The following is an 18,374-nucleotide window of genomic DNA, read 5'->3' as shown; positions in this document are numbered from 1 at the left end:
AACCTGATTTGGTACTTGTAAAAGGATAATGATAATCTACCTACCCCCACCCAAAAATCAAGCCTGGTTTCCAAGTGACGGTGTCCACATATTGTTACGTAAGCCTTTTGGAAGAGGTTAGGTGATCCCGGTGACCACACAAGCTCTCACCAAGGCCTGTGGCTGTATTCCCTGGCAATCTCTCCGGCCTGTTTAATAAACCCATCCCTCTGGATGAGATCAGAAACATAGAGAAAGGAGCAATTATTTTCATTTATTACTTTCATTTATTACTTACTTTTCAAAGCAGGAGAGCTGTTTCTTTGAAGTTTTCTTTAAAGATTCCCCATAGAAGATGTCAAGACTCTTGAGCATTTATATTCCAACCACCAAAGCAGCGTCTGAGTGAGTGACTTTTGAAGTTTCTGAGAAGCTTCCCAGGGGTTTGAGGTGTGAGTGGAAGAGAGCCTCGGAATGACAGAAGGTTGAAGGGTTCACACACCAGAAAGATTTGCCCAGAAGCCAGGGGAGTTCACTTCGGATTCAAGTGTGTGTTGGCAAGAACAGAGCTTCCCTGCCTTTCAGCCAAAGTGAGCTCAGAGCAAGCTTCCTTGCTTTCTATTTACATTTCACAGAGTGTAAATGTTGCCAGTCTTGCATTTGGTTCCCAGTCCTTAGGCTTCTCTTAGGGGTGTTTTCTTAATTGGCTTGCAAATGAGGAGTAATTGAAATGGCTGCACAGTACTGCGTGAGCAGAAGAATTCGTTGAGATAATTTGTTTGTTCTTCCTATGTTTTCTCTGTCCCAATTCTAGTTGCATGCCTATAGCCAGGCTGTGTTTTTTTTTTTTGTTTGTTTGTTTTGCCTTGGGCATTTTTTGCAGGGCAGAAGGCAGAGGTAGCTGATCTCCTTGAAGTGAGGATGCATTGTGCCCTAAAGGGAGGATAGGCCAGAGGGCTGACTTGGTAGGCTAGAAGTACTTAAGGGCATCCTGGAGACTGGAAAGAAAAAGGATGGCAGTCCTGTGATTAGCTGGGGCCATGCATTTCTTGAGGTTATCAGGACCTCGGCAAGGATGGCTATATGGGGTGTCCAGAGATACTGGAGCCCTTGGTACAGTGGCTCTCATGACCCAACCATGGTTTCAGAGCAGCAGAATCAATGGGCTGGGAAGGACCAAGCCTTGGAATAATGGGCTTCTCAGTGGCAGCCAGTCTGACCCTTGGAAGGTCCAGGGACATTGGTACAGCTGTATGTGTGTCTGCAGTAATGAATGAGGGCTAATTCCCCCTAAACCCACAAGAAAGGACTGTGAATAGAAAGTAAATGGATTTACAGGACACCTGAGATTATAGATTAAGACTCATGTCCATCTACCATATATAGACAACATTTACCAAAAAAGAGCTCTACCCAAATCCTTGATGAGACAACCATAGGCCCCATAGGCCCCTCCTCTTACCAATGTCATTTTTGGTTTATTTGCAATGTTAGAAGATTGCTGCCCACTCCAAGGGAACCCTACCCCCTCCTTCTTTACAGCACCGTGGACCCTTGATAATCAAGGGTCCAGGATGTAGGAAACTTACCCAGAATGTAATTTCTCCATAAAAGTCCTTGTATCTGTCAACAAATATTTATTGAATTCCTACTGTGTGCCAAGTGGTATTCTAGGCACTTGGGAAACATCCATGAAGCAAAACAGACCGAGGTTCTTGCCCCTGTGAAGCTTATTCTAGTAAAATTCAGTACAATACAAGTAAAAAAGTCAAGTCACCCTTTCAAGCCCCACATGATTTCATAAATCCCAGATTAAAGTAGTTGAACCCAGTTATTAAAATAAGTTTCTTTTGACTTACGTTTTCATTGGCTGTATATTTCACTTCATATCATTTTATTTGAATCTATCCTCAGTAACATAAAAAGTACATTATTAACTTTTTTTGTGGTGGTGGGGGATGAGTTTGCCTCTCGAAGATTTCCCAGTTGAAACTGAAATCTGAGAACACAAAGGTGTACTGCACAAGTACGCCTCAGTCACCGGAGCTAGGGAACCTGGTTCCTAAGGTTATCTGAGCTAAGAATGAAGAGGGACCTGGGATCCTGGAGACTCAGGCCACAAGGTCAAGGTAACCTACCCAGTGGAGGCCAGTGCGTATGGGATGCTAACGCCGCCAGGTCTTTCTCAGGCTGTTTCCTCTGAGCTGGGACACCTGCTCTTACTCTTCCTGGCTCCTGCTGACTTTTCCTTGTGTCTCAGCTTCAACACAACACTCCCAGAAGCCAGGCTTGAGCACACTCCCCTGCTTTAACCCCTTTCCTGCCCAATTACGCTCTGCATGCTAATCACCTGCTCACCCCTAACTGGATCATAGACTCTTCTTGCAAGGTGTAAACTGTGTCTTGGTTGAGTTTTGTCTCCAGGGTTTAGTCCTTGAACCCAACAGGTGCTCATAAACCTTTGTGGAAGAAATGTGTGAATTCAGAGTCACAGAGACAGACTACCCGCTGCCCTGGACAGAACTGACTCCCTTACCACCAATTTTAGGGAACCCATGAAAAAATGAACGGTAGCGTAACAGGCTAAATGGAATGAGAATCTAGCTTGGCAAGCAAGGAGGTCTCATTAGAATAATTAAAGGGACTATTAACACACACTAACACAGATATAACTTGAAATGTGTTATGAACTAAATACTGTGGAACGTTTATTTGATGGCTCAAACAGTATTATGTTAGTAACCTCAATATTGTTCTACAGTTTAAAGCTCTTCCATTTATGCGCCGATATGTCTCAAATCTCTAATTGGAATTCTGAAAGGAGTGCTTCAGAAAGGATTTCCTTTGAAAGCAAATAGCTTTACTGACCAAGAACCCTTTTATTTTATTTTATTTTTAAAAATTAATTTATGTTTTAATTTTTGGCTGCATTGGGTCTTCGTTGCTACGCGTGGGCTTTAGTTGCAGTGAGCAGGGGCTGCTCTTCCTTTAGGCGCGTGGGCTTCTCTTGTTGCAGAGCACCAGCTCTAGGAATGCGGGCTTCAGTAGCTGTGGTGCACGGGCTCAGTAGTTGTGGCTTGCGGGCTCTAGAGCGCAGACTCAGTAGTTGTGGCGCACGGTCTTAGTTGCTCCGCGGCATGTGGGATCTTCCCGGACCAGGGATCGAACCCGTGTCCCCTGCATTAGCAGGCAGATTCTTAACCACTGCGCCACCAGGAAAGTCCTAACCCTTTGAAATTGCATTCTTTGAATTTCCCCAGGCCCTGTCCTTTGACTGGAAGTTCTCCTTGCTGTAGGACAACCACAAATGCTTGAAGACACTCAGGGCACCCCACTGCATACTGGGAACATGGCTATCCAACATACTTCCTCTTTGTATACAACCTATATTTTGCCATGCTTCAAAGCAAGATTTCTAATTGTTCTAAAACCTCATAGAACATGTCTTCTTATAGCAACCTTAAGAGGAAAACAAATTGGTTGGCTAAAAAGTAAGATACATTTCTGTCTTTATTTCCTATTTTTTTCTCTTGTCAGCATGTACTGTAAATATTGCCTGCTATGTGTAAGACCTTGGGCTACACATGGACTTTTGTCAGGGCCTCTCTGCAGACAGGAATGCAGTGGCAAGAGCCAGGGGGGCAGTGGTGTAGGCGAGATTTCCAAGATAGCCAGAGCCTTGCTGGCCACCATAAGGACACTGGGTTTTATTCTGGCAATAGAAAGCAATGAGAGTCTTTAAAGGACAACAGTGGGATCTGATTTCTACTTTAACGATGTCAGTGTTGTCGCTGGATGGAGAATGGATTAGAAGAAGGCAAGACTGGAGGTGGAGAAGCCCGTTGAGGAGGGGGTTGTTGCTGGAGTTCAGGAGACGCGATGGTGGCCACGACTACGGCGAGGAAGATAGAAGTGGGCGGATAGATTTTAGAGATGGAATTGATGAGGTGGGCTGGTAAAGTGGATGGAGCGGGGAAAGAAGGGATATTATCACGCATGACCACTAAGTAATTTTGAGAGTTAGGTTATTTACTAAGGAAATTATGGTTCTTGTATCAAAAAAGGGACACCATAATTTGAAAAAAAAAAACAAACAAAGTTTTATGGCAAATCCAGTGTCACCTAGGATGGCACCTAGGTTAGGATAAATCCTTAACTGAGTGGAGCCCAGGATTGAAAAGCCATAGTTGAGAATATGGTCCAATGACCCCAACACGCCTTTTCTCTAACTGATCCAATGGCCAGCCTCTTCCTCTTTGGTTTCTAGTTGTTCTCCAGAAGCTGCCTATACCAGGGTTGGCAAATAGGATTCAGTTTGAGTGTGAACTTGATCAATTAGTGGTGATTGGGAAGATTTCAGTCCAGCCACAGAGGAAAGGATATAGTGGTTGTGAGTGAATGGTAAGGCAGATGTCACGCCCTGGCCACCCCCAGCTTAAATCCTACTTCAGAGACTATTGCCCTGCTTTCGTTAAGTTTCCATCATGTCTTAGGGCTGGCATTACTGACACTCACAAAATGCACAGACCACTGCCCCGTCATCTGCTCATTCTGGATGGCCAAAACTCAGGTGATGCCGTCACCTTGAGCGTGGGTTGGTGAGGATGGATGAGCTGTACCGTCAGGCTCTTTAGGAAACGTTCTAAATCTACACAGGACCATAGAGGTAAATTCCTTCAATAGCTGCATAGATGTGGCGTGACATCCTCTGGGGATTCTGGGAAATGCATGGAAGCACTGCTGGATCGGGGGTTCATGAAGGCTCCACTAGATCCTGGCAAGAAGGGCCTGGGACCCCGCTGACGATGCCCTCAGAACACAGTAAGTCCCTCACAGTCTCAGACAGATGTCACGCTCAGCATGTTTAGTTCTTGAATTGTAAAACTCCATTTATTTTTATCCTCATGGCTCTGCCTGTCAATCAAGTTGACTGTGATGAGCACTTCAATACTTGCTTTAGGGATTTGGCCACGCCAGAACTGAAATTCACCCAGCTGTGGCATCAGTGGGCTTCAAACTCATTCCCCACACGTGAAACACGTCACAGCTCATCACACCGATGGAAGCTGTTAAGCATAGGAGGACAAAAGGGACCCAGACACCTGCATAAATTGTCGAGGTTTTCTCATCTCTCCCTAAGCCCTGGTTTCCATTTGTTAGTTCTGGACTCTCTCAGGTGCTCAAAAAACCACTTCCCACTTTCAAAGCACTTGATTCTAAGAGGCTGGTGCTGGAGTCCCGTTCCTATCAATTCCTAGGTCTCCTTCAGGCTTGTAAATGTTAGATATAAATGAGAAGTGGAAAAGAAAGCTCTGATTCTCAAGTCCTCTCCAGTTCTGTCTCTCGACATTGATGAGGTGCTGAAGGGATGGACTGTTTCCTCAGGGACTGTCCCAGGCCATGTTCCTTACAAACCTTATCTTGGTTTTCTAGCCTCTGCTTTATAGATGGAGAAACTAAGGCTCCTAGAGGTTAAACCACCTTCCCTACGGTACCAAGTAGCCGAGCCAGGGTCTGGATTCTGGCCTGCTCACTCCAAAGTCATTTCTCTTTCCACTTTTCCACGTGACATCCACATCACCTACACGAAACGCAGCACAAACACCTAAAGTGCACTTTTAACCACATCTGAGATTATTTTTCAAAATTTTATACATCTACATAGGTTCACCGGCCCCCACGTCTTTCATGGTTCCCCTTGGAAATTATTGCTCTGCAGTTTTTAATCAAGCTGCTGCATTTCTATTTTTTTCTTTTCTTTTTGCGGTACGCAGGTCTCTCACTGCTGTGGCCTCTCCCACTGCGGAGCACAGGCTCCGGACGCGCAGGCTCAGGGGCCCAGCCGCTCCGCGGCATGTGGGATCCTCCCGGACCGGGGCACGAACCCGCGTCCCCTGCATCGGCAGGCGGGCTCTCAACCACTGCGCCACCAGGGAAGGCCTCAGGCTGCTGCATTTCTAAACCGGAGCACACACTGCCCTTTGTAATTCTGTAAAGAATGTCAGACTTTTTATAAGCATGGAAACTCTCCTTACATGAGTGACCTTCAGCAGACCCTGTCCCCTGCAATAGCCTAAAGGTATGACAGCAATTTTAATTACCTTCTTGGCACTCCCCCGACAGAACATTTTGAGAAATTCCCATGTCAGCGTGGCTCAAAGATTAATATTTAAGTGGGCAGGTCCTCCTTCCTTTGTCCTGGGAAAGCATTCCTGATGGCTTTTTAAAAATTATTAAATAGGACTTCCCTGGTGGCGCAGTGGTTGAGAGTTCGCCTGCCGATGCAGGGGACATGGGTTCGTGCCCCGGTCCGGGAAGATCCCACATGCCGCAGAGCGGCTGGGCCCGTGAGCCATGGCCGCTGAGCCTGCGCGTCCGGAGCCTGTGCTCCACAACGGGAGAGGCCACAGCGGTGAGAGGCCCGCATAACGCAAAAAAAAAAAAAAAAAAAAAAAAATTATTAAATAAAAGCAACTACTACAAAAGGAGGCTATATGGTTAGAGATAGGAACTCAGAGACTCTTGAATCTTAGTCCTTGTTTTGTGACTGTCCTGATGAGTGGTCCTGAAAGCCAGTCATCTCTACAGAACTTCTAGACACTTCCATGAGCTGATGTGATTTCCAGGGATGTTTTCAATAACCACACTTTTGATAAGCCCACGAAATACTTTGAATACCTCTATAAACTTTTACTTATCCAAGTTGAATGAGAACTGATTTTGAAAACAGGGCATGGAAATTACACAGGCAATAAAGTAAAGTCATCTGATGTTGAGTCAAATAAGGATATCCTCCAGGTTTTTTATTATGAATCAAGGAGAGTACTTCATTTTATATTTTCTCTTGGAGAGGTTGGTCGCTGTATGGTGACTTCAAAACCAAACCAAAAACCAAACCAAACCTCAAGACAGCCTTGGGAGGTCTGTGGAGGCTCTGAGTGTCATCCTGTTGACAACAGAGGAAACTGAGACTCTGAGTATTAACCCAAGGTCTCTCAGCCAGTCTCTGGTGAGGTGTCTAATCTTCCCCAGCAGATGAGCTAATGAGGTTTTGAGGTCGCCAAAGTAGGTATCTGTATTCCTGCACACATGTCGAGGTGGCATCAGCCTCTGCTTTATATGTCTCTGCTGTGAATACAGTAAATCGCTATCATGCCAACATGTTTCTCAGATAAAGTGGACTCGGGAATGGAAACTGAACCAAGTGTGAAAGGTAATCTGGGGGAGATAACACAAGTGATTAATGCAGTATTGATTTGAAGGATGAGCCAGTTCTTAAACAAAGAATTTTCCAAATCAAGTAACAGCTTAAAGAGTGTTCACAGGAGTGGGAAAGGGTTTTCAAGAGAACTGAAGTGAAGGAGAGGGAAGAATGTGGGATGGGCTGAGGGGCTGAGAGGGTGCAGGGCGGGACAAGTGGACGCCCTCTTCTCACAACCTTGTCAGAACAAACAAACAGAACAACACATCAGATACCTCGGGGAGCCAGAGGAGTGAAGAATGTCATGGGTTAAGGTGAAATTTAGTACAATTTCGTTATTTCTAAAAGCAATCAGCCTGCGGGGCTGTGATACGCCTACATAATCAAGAAGGGTATCACAGAAAATGTCAGGCTTTTACCTAGTAACGACTGAGCAGCTTGTTCTGTGCTGCAGGATTCCATACATTCGAACGTCACAAAGGAAGAACGGGGGAAAAATTTTCCCTGCAGGGAATAACAGTTGAACACATTTCCTTTTTGGAGGGCATGGATTTGGTTAGAGTGAGGGGGAACTTGCTCTAGCATCCGGGGCCTTTCTGGCTCTGTTCGTCTGGTTGGCAGATGACTATGGAAGGGAACCTTCACAGGGGCCTTCATTTACCAAATCTATACTGAGTGCCTAGTACGTGTCAGAGACTGACTTCAGTACAGGGGATAAACTGTGAGCAAATCAAAGAGGCCACTGCCTTTACGGAGTGGCCACTGTCATGGCTGAGAGACAGCCAACAGGCAAGCATGTCAGCCACATGAAGAGACATGGAGGAGTGGCTAGGAGACTAGGCGTGAAGGGTGCCGTGGTGGCTGGCTTAGGTTGGGAGGCCAGGGAGGGCCATGCTCATAAGCGGGCATTTGAGCAGAGAGCCTGAGCAGTGTAGGCGTACGGGGAAATGTCCAGGGAGAGGGCCAGCAAGTCCAAAGGCCTGAAATGGGACAGAGCTTTGCAACATTCCAGCGTCAGCAAGGAGCCAGAATGAAAGGGGGTGTGTTAGAGATGAAGTTAGAGGGGTGCCAGGGGCCAGGTCAAGACTTTGGGTTTTATTCTGAGGAAAATGGAAAAACACTGGAGGGTTTTGCGTAAGAGAGTGATATCATCTGACTTTTTACATAAAAACAAAACCAAAAAACCTCTGGCCCAGTGAATCATGTTAGTACCCAGAGGCCAGGACTGGGCATTTGGGGACGCCTGGCAGAATATGTGGTTAATATGTGCACTCTTCCAAGGTGCCCAACCGCAAATAGCGTAGACATATCAAGGGCAGGAGCCACAGAAGGGCAGCTAGAAGGATGGCCACTCAGTGGTAGGAAAAATGTGTAAGAGGAGGGGGATGGGCAGGGGGTGGACCCATTGTAATTGCTCTCATTTGTTACACAGTTGAGAAGGCAGTTACTTGCTGAAGGAACTTGATGAAAACTGACAATATTAAATGATTGTGGCATTCAGGTGGCAAAATGACACTTCAAATTCTTGATTTTCTTGAACATGTTAAATTCATAGGATGTAACTAAAAGACGAAGCTAACCACACCTAGGCATGTTTTCAGTTGTTTCGTTTGTTTGTTTGTTTTTTTGCGGTACGCAGGCCTCTCACTGTTGTGGCCTCTCCTGTTGCGGAGCACAGGCTCCGGATGCGCAGGCTCAGCGGCCGTGGCTCACGGGCCCAGCCGCTCCGCTGCATGCGGGATCCTCCCGGACCAGGGCACGAACCCGTGTCCCCTGCATCGGCAGGCGGACTCTCAACCACTGCGCCACCAGGGAAGCCCTCAGTTGTTTTTTGTTTTAAACTCCCCACAAATCAATTCTTCTTCACTCTCAAATACTTTCCTGGACTCTGTTCATCTTTCTCTCTTTGTCGAGCTTTTTCAGAGAGTGCTTTCATCCCTCTGTTTCCAGAGGTCGAGGATAACCCTATCTGTCATACACTGGGACCTCTGGCTATCACTCTCCTGCTCCCTGCCTGCCTCTTCATCTGGAGAGCTGTCACAGCAGCATTTCAGGCAGGGCTGCTTTACCATCGAGCATCCCCAGAGCCTGACATGCAGCAAGTTCCCAGAGATGCTTGGCAGTCGAATGAATGAAGGAGCAAATGAATGAGCGAAAGAATAAGAGAACTGAAAAGGCTATAAACACTCTGAAAATACGTAGTGTTTGTATAACATGCATGAAAATACTCAAGATTTATTACCAAGATTTTTCAGTGAAGACCTTGCATCTCACCTAATATTTGCCCCAAAGCTTTCTTGCGTAGCTCCTTGCACAATCATATTTACCTAATATCCAAGTGAGTGTTTCCTCTTGAAAAATCAATATATTTTGAATCCCTGATGACGCTTAGTTTTCCAGGTCATGTAGAGAGTAGGTGTCTCCCCTGACAGCTGTCCGTCTCTCGCACGGCTTTCTGGGTGTCCCTTTGGTTCACTGTCCTCAGATCCACAGGCGTCTATTTGTCATCTTCTAATAGGAGCGAGTTTAATTTAGTCCAAGAAATATTAACTGTTCTTGGTGGCCACACCCTGTGCCAAAGGGGAATAAGTCCTGTGGAATACTCCAACTAGAAGATATCCTCAAACTGTGGAAAATTCTCAAAGAGTTTTATCTCTTGTGCATTTGATATTAAAGCTATTTAGGCAGACACTGAAACCATGATTTAATTCTGCCAAGTACGCAAAGGTAATTAGAACCACCGCCTTTAATATGTCTACCACTGTCATTCAAGTCCATGAAGAAACACATTTTCTACCTGCCATTTGCTGCATCTTGGTTACACACACAAAGATGTCCACCTTCACACATTTTTTTTCTCCTAAAGATTCAATTAAGGCTTAGGCACAGAATGAAAAAGACTGTATCGTTCAACATCTTTGAGAGGCCCAAACATTAAAAGCAATTTTGGGTGGGAGGTGGCAAAGAATATTAAACAGACCTGGAAAATTCGGCAAAAAGATAAATGCAAAACAGATGTGAACATCCTACTGAGAATGAGATGGGCAGTGCCTGGAGAACAGGAGTGGGCTTTAGTAACCCGGGTGTGTGGGGCAGGGTCTCCAGCTGCAATCGACAGAATAGGCTCTAGGTGGTTTAGCAGAAAAGGAGTTCATTGAAAAAATATATTAAGGTGTTCAAGAGGGCAGGAAATTAGTCTAGGTGGCTACTCAACCAGGAACACCAACCAACTGACATGACAGGGCTGTTGTCACAATGACCCACTGCAGCCTCTGCTGGGTGACCATAGCACAGCTTGTACCATTGCTTTTGAGCCCTGAATGCTGCGCTCTGTCCCTACTGACTCCTGAGGCTAGATGCTTCCGACACCCTTCCGGTAAGCAGATTCCATCATGGTGCCTGCTTCATTAGAAGGGACAGGGTAACAGGCATCCCTCCCTCTTTCACCCCTCGGTCCCTTTTTTCTGACTTTTGGAGAAAGATCGCCATCTACTGGTCGCTGGGTCATAGCACACACAGCATCCTGCAGGGAGGCGTCTCAGCCTCTCAAGGACTTCTCTGCTGGCACAGTTGAGTGTCGAGTAGCCCATTCCACCCTGCCCTCAGGCCTTCCGTTTCAGGTGATGCGTAGATGCTATAAGACTAGAAATTCTGTGAGCCTAGGTCTATTGCCTCACACACACCACTGTAACTGAACTCTGGTGAAAAGCATTGTTGCCGGGAAACAAATGATAGTGAATTAAGGCAATTTGAGAAGTTCATGAAAGGTGTGTCTGTTCTGGAGAATCCAAGTCCAAAGTGAGCAGTTAGTCCAGTGAGGACAAATGACTGCCCTCTCTGCAAGGGAAGGGTCTCCACTCTAACCCCCCTCCTCGATGGGGTATTATAACAAGTCTCGGGGTTGGTCACTGCTGCTGAAAATTCATCAGCAGGGGCAGTAGGCAGTTAGCCTTGATGAGAAGTCCTTGTTGGGCCAATGCATTACCTCTGTCCCTGAAACCATGGCCACTTTGTCCATGAGTCCTTTGAGCGAGGGTGGCTGAGGACAGGGGCTGAAGGCACAGGGCAGGCAATCTGCCGCTTGAACACTTAGAACCTCATGCATGGTGGGAATTCTTGACTTTTCCGGTGGTTAAGACCCAAAGACTCTCCCACACTGGGGCCCATCCTGAGATGTCCAGCCACATTCCTCTACCCCAGACCTCCTTTCGTGTCGCCGACCATCCTTTCCGAGTGGTAGCCACTGCCCATGACGTGGTGGGTTATCTTCCTCCCAGGTCATCTCTCCTTCTAGGTAAAGTATACAATGCAGACCACCCCAAGTTCTGGTCCCTGAGACGATCTCCTTTCCCCATTGTCCCTCGGCCCCAAGTGGGGCTGAAATGCCTCAGCAGGTGCCAGCCAAACTGGCAGAGCCGTCTCCAAACCAGATTTGACATTTTTTTTCCTCTGGCAAACTGCTCATTGGGAATTCTCCACGGGACCATGGTTGTGAGGAAGGGGAGGGGCGGGGAGGGGCAGGCAGGAGGCGCCCCGCAGGATAAGGTCCCTGCAGCTCATGGGCACCATCCGCCACGTGGCCCCCGGTGCTGATATATACCACTCCCACCTGATGAGGGTGTGCTGCCGGGCTGGGCCCACTGAACTCTTGGCTTGGTGGATCAAATTGCAAGATGGGCAGTTTAGGTCACGTGGTCACCTAGTCTCCTGTGGTCAAGCCCTCCATAGCAAGAGTTATTTCTAAGAGGAAAATAATTACTTGCATAAGAAAGCCTGGCTTTGCTCCAAAAGCTAAGAGGCTACAGCTGCACTTTCCCTATTGGGAGCTGCTGCTGGCTCCACGCAGCATCCCGGCAGGTCACAGACACTCTGAGCATAATTAGATCTCCTGGGTCCTCCTGGCAAAATGCAGAGATGCTTACAGTGTGCCTGGACCAGCTAGAGAGCCCTCCCCTGCTCAGGCCTCCATTAAAAGTAAATGAGGGCTTCCCTGGTGGCGCAGTGGTTGAGAGTCCGCCTGCCGATGCTGGGGACACGGGTTCGTGCCCCGGTCCGGGAAGATCCCACATGCCGCAGAGCGGCTGGGCGCGTGAGCCATGGCCGCTGAGCCTGCGCGTCCGGAGCCTGTGCTCCGCAGCGGGAGAGGCCATAGCAGTGAGAGGCCCGCGTACCACAAAAAGAAACAAACAAAAAAAGTAAATGAGTCAAAGCAGCAGACCCCAGGCTGACATAGCTTTGCCTTCAGATGCCAAAGAACTCCACTGAGCATCGTGCCTCTTTCTTCTTGGTGGCACTAATAGCTGCGGTTCCTACAAAGAGACAGTATTGCTTTTGTTTGTCCATTTTGGTAGGAAGGGGGAGCCTAGGGAGTATGTGACCTTGGTCCTCCAATAATAGACACCCTTGGCCCAGGGTTCGGAAGCCATTGTGCGGATTCTTTCATTGCCGAGGGGAACCGTTCCAACTACAGGCTCAGGAACTGGGGAAATTACCACATACTTTTTCACTGACAAAATTAAAACAGTCAGAAGTGAACTTCCACGGTCTTCCACCACCACATCCGCCCACCTTCCAGCATCTGCTCCCACTTACAGTCTGTTCTACACTGCGTGTTTCTGTAATGGACATTAAATATTATTGCTAAGTAGGGGGATGATGTCACTGTAATGTGGAAATTGGGTTGGATCACAAGTGACTTTTTTCCCCCAGCACATTATTTTGTTCCACCAGATAAAAGCAGCCGAATGTGCAGGACAGCAACAGGATGAGCTGAACGGAGGAGCTGCAGAAGAATAAGGTACTTTACGTGACGCGTGCTCACTGCTCCTTCCAGGTCTTGGTGGTTTGGCCGCAGATTCTGTCTTGGAAGTGCTTGTTGTGTAACTCAGCAGCTTCTACCCTCCTACCAAATTCTAGCAAGCTGTCTTTGCCCTTTTCTTGGAAAGGTGGAATCCTTTATTTTCTGATGCATTTATTTGTTAGGTGTATAAAGTTTTTAAAAACTATGTTTGTTGGTGCTTTTGCTAGTGTGCAGTTTGCAAAGTTGGATAGGTTTGGAATGGTCTGCCCCAACGCTATTTTTTCCATAAATTGTTATTTTTAGTGCATGAGTTTGGGAATGAAAAAATGTTCAGGGGCACATTTATCCTGTTATGGCAGAAATGCCTGCATGCTTCTTCCCACTTGTAACCATGGAGAAATTATTCACGCTGTTATCAAAAGCTAATTCCTCCTCCTGTGGATTCATCCCCTTATTCAAGGACATGGCTCTGGTGTTTATCTCCCTTTTCCCAGCTCATCAGCTTTTTGCTTTTCCTGCAACATTCTCTTCAACATAAAAAAAAACATGCTGCTACTTCTCCCGTCTTAAGAAAAAGTCACTCCCTCGACTCCATGTCCCCTGCCACAACCTACTACCTCCATTCTTTGCTCCCTTTTCAGCAAAACTAGTGGAAAGAGTTGCCTATACTCACTACCTCTGGCTCTTTTCCCATTTTCTCTGAAGCCCAACCCAGTGTGGTTTTGCTTCTTCTCCATGCCATCAAAATTCCCATTGTCAAGGTCACTCATGACCTCCTCATTGCTAAATCCAACGGTCAGTTTCCAGTCCTTCTCTTACTAGGCTGGTTAGCAGCGTTTAATAGTTGGTCACTCCCTCCACCATATTCTTTGTTCATTTGCCTCCCAGGCCACCGCTCTTGTTTTCTTCCTGCCTCACTGGTTGTTCCTTCTCAGTCTCCCTTGCAGATCCCTCTTCTGTTGGAGGAACCTAGGGCTTGGCCCGGGTCCTCTTCCCTTCTTTCCCCCACTCCATCCTTTGGTGATCCCATCCAGTTTCCTGGCACCTTTAAGCTGCAAATTCCCAAATTCCTGTCTCCAGAACAGACGTCTGGCTTAAACTGCAGACTGTACATTCAACTGCCTACTGAGCACCTGCACTTGGATGTTTAATGCCCATCTCAAACTGAGCAAGTCTGAAGCGAAACTTCTGGTATTTCCCACCAAGCCCGGCCCTCCAGTAGTCTCTCCTTGATCAGTTGACTAGGAAACTCCACTGTTTCAGGTGCTCGGCCAAAAATCTCATAGTCATTCCTGCCTCTTCTCCACTGATCACGCCACACATCGAACACATCAGCAGATCCTGCTGATTCTACTTGCGAAATATACCCAGGATCCAGCTGCCTCTTACCACCTCTACTGCTACTGCCCCGGGACAAGATTATTGCAAAAAACTGGATTATTGCAAAAAACTCCCAACTGGCCTCTCTACTTCCCACCTTGCCTCCCTCCAATTGATTCACAACACAGTGGTCACAGTGATCCTGTAAAATGTATGTTAGATTGTGACTTGTTCAAAACTCTACAGTGGTTTTGAGTCAAAGCCTTCTAACAGTCTTCAAGGTCCTATGCGATCTAACCTGCCCCCCTTCCCCCCACCACTCACTTCCTCTTTAACCCCTCTTTCTCCCCTCCACTCACTCTACTCCAGCCACTGGTGCTTCTCTGCTGTTCCTTAAACACATCAGCCACCCTCTTGCCACAGGGCCTTTGCAATGGCTGTTCCATATGCCTGGACCCATGCCCATGCATGGGCATGGGTCTTCCATGCCCATCACATATTTCCTCAGATCTCACATGCTCTATTAAGAATGCAAGGGGGCTTCCCTGGTGGCGCAGTGGTTGAGAGTCCGCCTGCCGATGCAGGGGACGCGGGTTCGTGCCCCGGTCCGGGAAGATCCCACATGCCGCGGAGCGGCTGGGCCCGTGAGCCATGGCCGCTGAGCCTGCGCGTCCAGAGCCTGTGCTCCGCAACGGGAGAGGCCACAACAGTGAGAGGCCCGTGTACCGCAAAAAAAAAAAAAAAAAAAAAAGAGAATGCAAAACACTTGTCCCCATCCTCCTGTGCACCCCTAATCACTGCACTGTGCCCCTAATCACTGCTCCCTCTGCAAGGCCCCTCATCTTTTAACCTATCAAATAAATTACCTGTTATGTCTATCATTTCTTATCTGTCTCCCCCACTAGATTTAAGTCCTATGAGGGCAGGGATCTGTTTGGTTCACTGATACGCTCCAAGGGCCTAGAACAGTGCCTTGGCAGATAGGAGGTTTGCAATAAATATTTACCGTATAAATATGTGATGGGCCCACTGTGAGGTGCTCCCAGGTAAAAATTCCACGCATCGCCTGTGCCACACTCGCCCCACACTGACCAGTGGACCTTGACACTGGGCCTAGGTTACATGCCACACCCTAGCTGGAAAACAGGTTTCTGCTTCTGTCTTGGAGAGGTGGGATTCACAAGGTGAGAGTTTTCCCCAGCGTGGACAGGTTGTTCAGATGGTACTATGGCAGCCACAAAGCTAAGTCACTACACTGGGCTACTGAAAAAAACGAAATCATATTTTTCATCAATTTCCTGTTTCTTTCAGTAGTGAACACAAGGAATGCATTCAAATTAAATGACAGTGAGGTGACAATTTATTAATACTGTCACAAAAAATACGAAGTTTATCTTCCGTCATGTGGGAGGATATTGGCTTAATTCGTATTATTATTCCCACTGATGTTTCACATAATGTGGGACATATAAAATGTACTGCAGATAAAAGTTATTTTCATTCCAACAGAGAAGAAAATGACAGGTGCAAAAAATCAAGTTTAATATCAAAAGAAAGTTGATATCAAAACATAAAAGTTTCTCCATTTCAAAAAATGTGACAGTGAAAATATTACTAAACTTGTGATGAGTGAGATATACTTTATGCTGAGCCTCTGAAACTTCTGCTTTGAGGTTGAATCTTCTGCTCATAAATAGTGCAAGCAGAGCAGACCTTTTCATATTCCGACAGAAGGCGAAGTTTAAGAGTCCTTTAGTTCAAATATCCATTAGTTGTTCTTTGTCAGAAACACTCTTTAGAGTGTAAAACAGAAGCTCTTATGAAGAACAGGTGTCCAGCAGCCACCGCCCTGTCTTAGGGGAGTCTGTTTACTTGGAAGCCTCTGGCACTGTCAAGATTCCAGAGACAACCATCTTCTACTCTGTACAGCTGACGTACAAGGACTTGAACGTGGCTCACAGTAGCAAGCCCGCTATTGCCCAGGGGAGTGCGACTTCTTATATTTGTATATGAGCGCATCTGTTTTTCCAAGGCTAACTCTGTAGCATTCCACTGGCACCAAAGAGCCGAATGGTGGCATCCTGTCCAAGCACTCCTGGTTACTGGCTGCAAATGAAGATGACGCTGGCTCTGATATGGCAGCTTTTTCTTCAGGATTCAAGCACTCTGTGCTTCCAGGTTTATCCGTGCGGCTGCCCTTGGAATTCAAAGGGACGCTGCTCTCTTCACAACTTTTAAGGCGCCTGTGGTGATCTTCGCTAAGCAACAACACGATGGTCCCGCCAACACGAAGCACTCTGTGACAAAAAAAAAAATGGTAATTGGTGGGAGGGAGTATTTCCCCCTTTGTAGACAACACACAATCCCACTTTGTTTAAAATACTTGGTGTTTTTAATCTGAAATTTAATTTTATCTATTTAAATGAGCGGATTTTGATAATTAGGTGGTATCTTCCATAATGCATATTCATTATAGTAATTATGAAATCACCAGTACAAATCTGCTTTAATTATCTATTTTTACTCTATTTAAAAGGCAAGCCTCCAAGTAATGTGTAGTCACAGTTTAATAAATGATTGCACAAAGGAAAAGGCAAATGAAAGAATCCCGAGGAATTGGCGCATGTGAAAGGCAGCAGGCTGATGGCAGAAGAAAGTCACCAGGAAGGAGTAAGGACGTGAACAAAGAAAGGGCAAAAGGGAAGATCAGAAAAAGAGGGGAAGACCTTGAAATGTCAGCTTGTGGAGGAGAATTCATTTTCTCAATCATCTGACCAAAGTCCGAAGGGCACTTCTGTGGGAAAAGTGATGAAGGACATACTGTCCCCTGAGTTGCTGAAGAGAGGACTGACCAGTGGGAGAGAGGCAAGGGAAGAGTGAAAGAGTGAGGTGCTGTGGGAGCACCTCAGGTGGGGCCCACACCCAGCACTGAGAGTGGGGAAGATCCCCAGGGGATTCTCCCCAGGAGAATACCTGCAGCGGGTGTGAAGGACATGCAGGTGTGGGCCGGGCCGAGGGACAGGGCGGGACTAGAGCAAGGGGGGCGCTGGAGGCCGAGAAAGGAGCCAAGACAGGGAGCAGCGGAGAACAGGAGGCACTGGAAGTGCTTCAGCTCAAGGGCAGGTCAGAAGGGGCCGGGAGGAGGGGCAGGGCAAGAGCTCCGTTTGTGACGTGCCGAGCTTGGGGGCCGACGGGCAGCTGGACGTCCAGCCTGCAGGTGATGAGAAAGGCCAGCGCTCGAGGTGGAGATTTCACAGTTTCCAGCGGTAAACGGCAGATGAAGCCATAATGGGGCACAAGATCACCTGCGGTGGCAGAACAGAGAGAGGAGAGACAAGGGGCCAAGGAACAGACTTAACATTCAAGGAAGGGGGAAGAGCCCATGAAACAGCCTGGGAGAAAGTCTGGACCACGGTGATGTCATGGGAGCCAGAAGAGTAGAGTTTCAAGAAAGGAATGAAGAGTCCCAACAGTGTCAAATGCTACGGGACTAACAAGCGACGAGAGGATGAGAAGTTATTAGTGAGTTAGTCGAGGGCAGGAGCCAATGCTGGTCTGTCAGAGTCAATAGGGGGCGGGAAGGTGAGGAAGCAGGGACGGCGAGCGTAGACTTCTCTTTGGAGAAGCTTGGCTGCAGAGGTAAGGAAACCGGGCGGCAGCTAGAGGACCAAGACTTAACGGGAACCCCTCGCCACACCCAGCAAAGACGTCAGGAGCTTAAGCAGCTTTCCCTTATCTAAACAGTCAGCCCGTCTAGACTAGTCCGCCTCCAAACGACATCACACTTCAGCCTACGCTCGTGCTTCTCCTGAACTAGCGCAACCCGACAGGCCTGGTTCCCATTCCTGTCGCCATCTCCCCACCTCCCCTTCCCAGTTTCCACACAGGACACAACTGCAAATCCCTGAGACCTCTCTCTCTTCCATTATACTTCAAAGACACTCTCAACTCCCACTTGCTTGCTTCCCTTTGCCCACTATGCTTTCCACACACCAACCTCCCTTCTCACATCAGGACGTCCAGCCCTGTTGTTTGTGTGGCACTGACACCCACTCCCTTGTCCCAGAGGTCAAA

At 47.3% G+C, this 18,374-nt stretch overlaps 1 protein-coding gene across 6 annotated transcripts in view; it reads right to left on the bottom strand.

Moving 5' to 3' along the window:
* Positions 1-15,637: 15,637 nt before the first annotated feature.
* THUMPD2 (THUMP domain 2 tRNA and snRNA guanosine methyltransferase) overlaps positions 15,638-18,374 on the bottom strand; it is a 45,990-nt gene continuing 43,253 nt past the window's right edge. For 5 of the 6 annotated variants that reach the window (XM_027113311.1, XM_027113307.1, XM_027113308.1 and 2 more), the window contains one exon: positions 15,638-16,597. In XM_027113311.1, coding sequence (XP_026969112.1) covers positions 16,273-16,597 — 325 coding nt within the window. In that variant the 3' untranslated portion in view covers positions 15,638-16,272. The remainder of the gene's footprint in view (positions 16,598-18,374) is intronic. The other variant, XM_027113313.1, reaches the window with a different exon arrangement.

This window comes from Aethalodelphis obliquidens, unplaced genomic scaffold (genome assembly GCF_003676395.1).
Source record: "Aethalodelphis obliquidens isolate GAN/ISIS:26980383/991018 unplaced genomic scaffold, ASM367639v1 scaffold12, whole genome shotgun sequence".
In the NCBI taxonomy this organism is placed as follows: domain Eukaryota; kingdom Metazoa; phylum Chordata; class Mammalia; order Artiodactyla; family Delphinidae; genus Aethalodelphis; species Aethalodelphis obliquidens.
The sequence above is the reverse complement of the archived record's forward strand: the minus strand, read 5'-3'. Positions and strand labels throughout refer to the sequence as shown.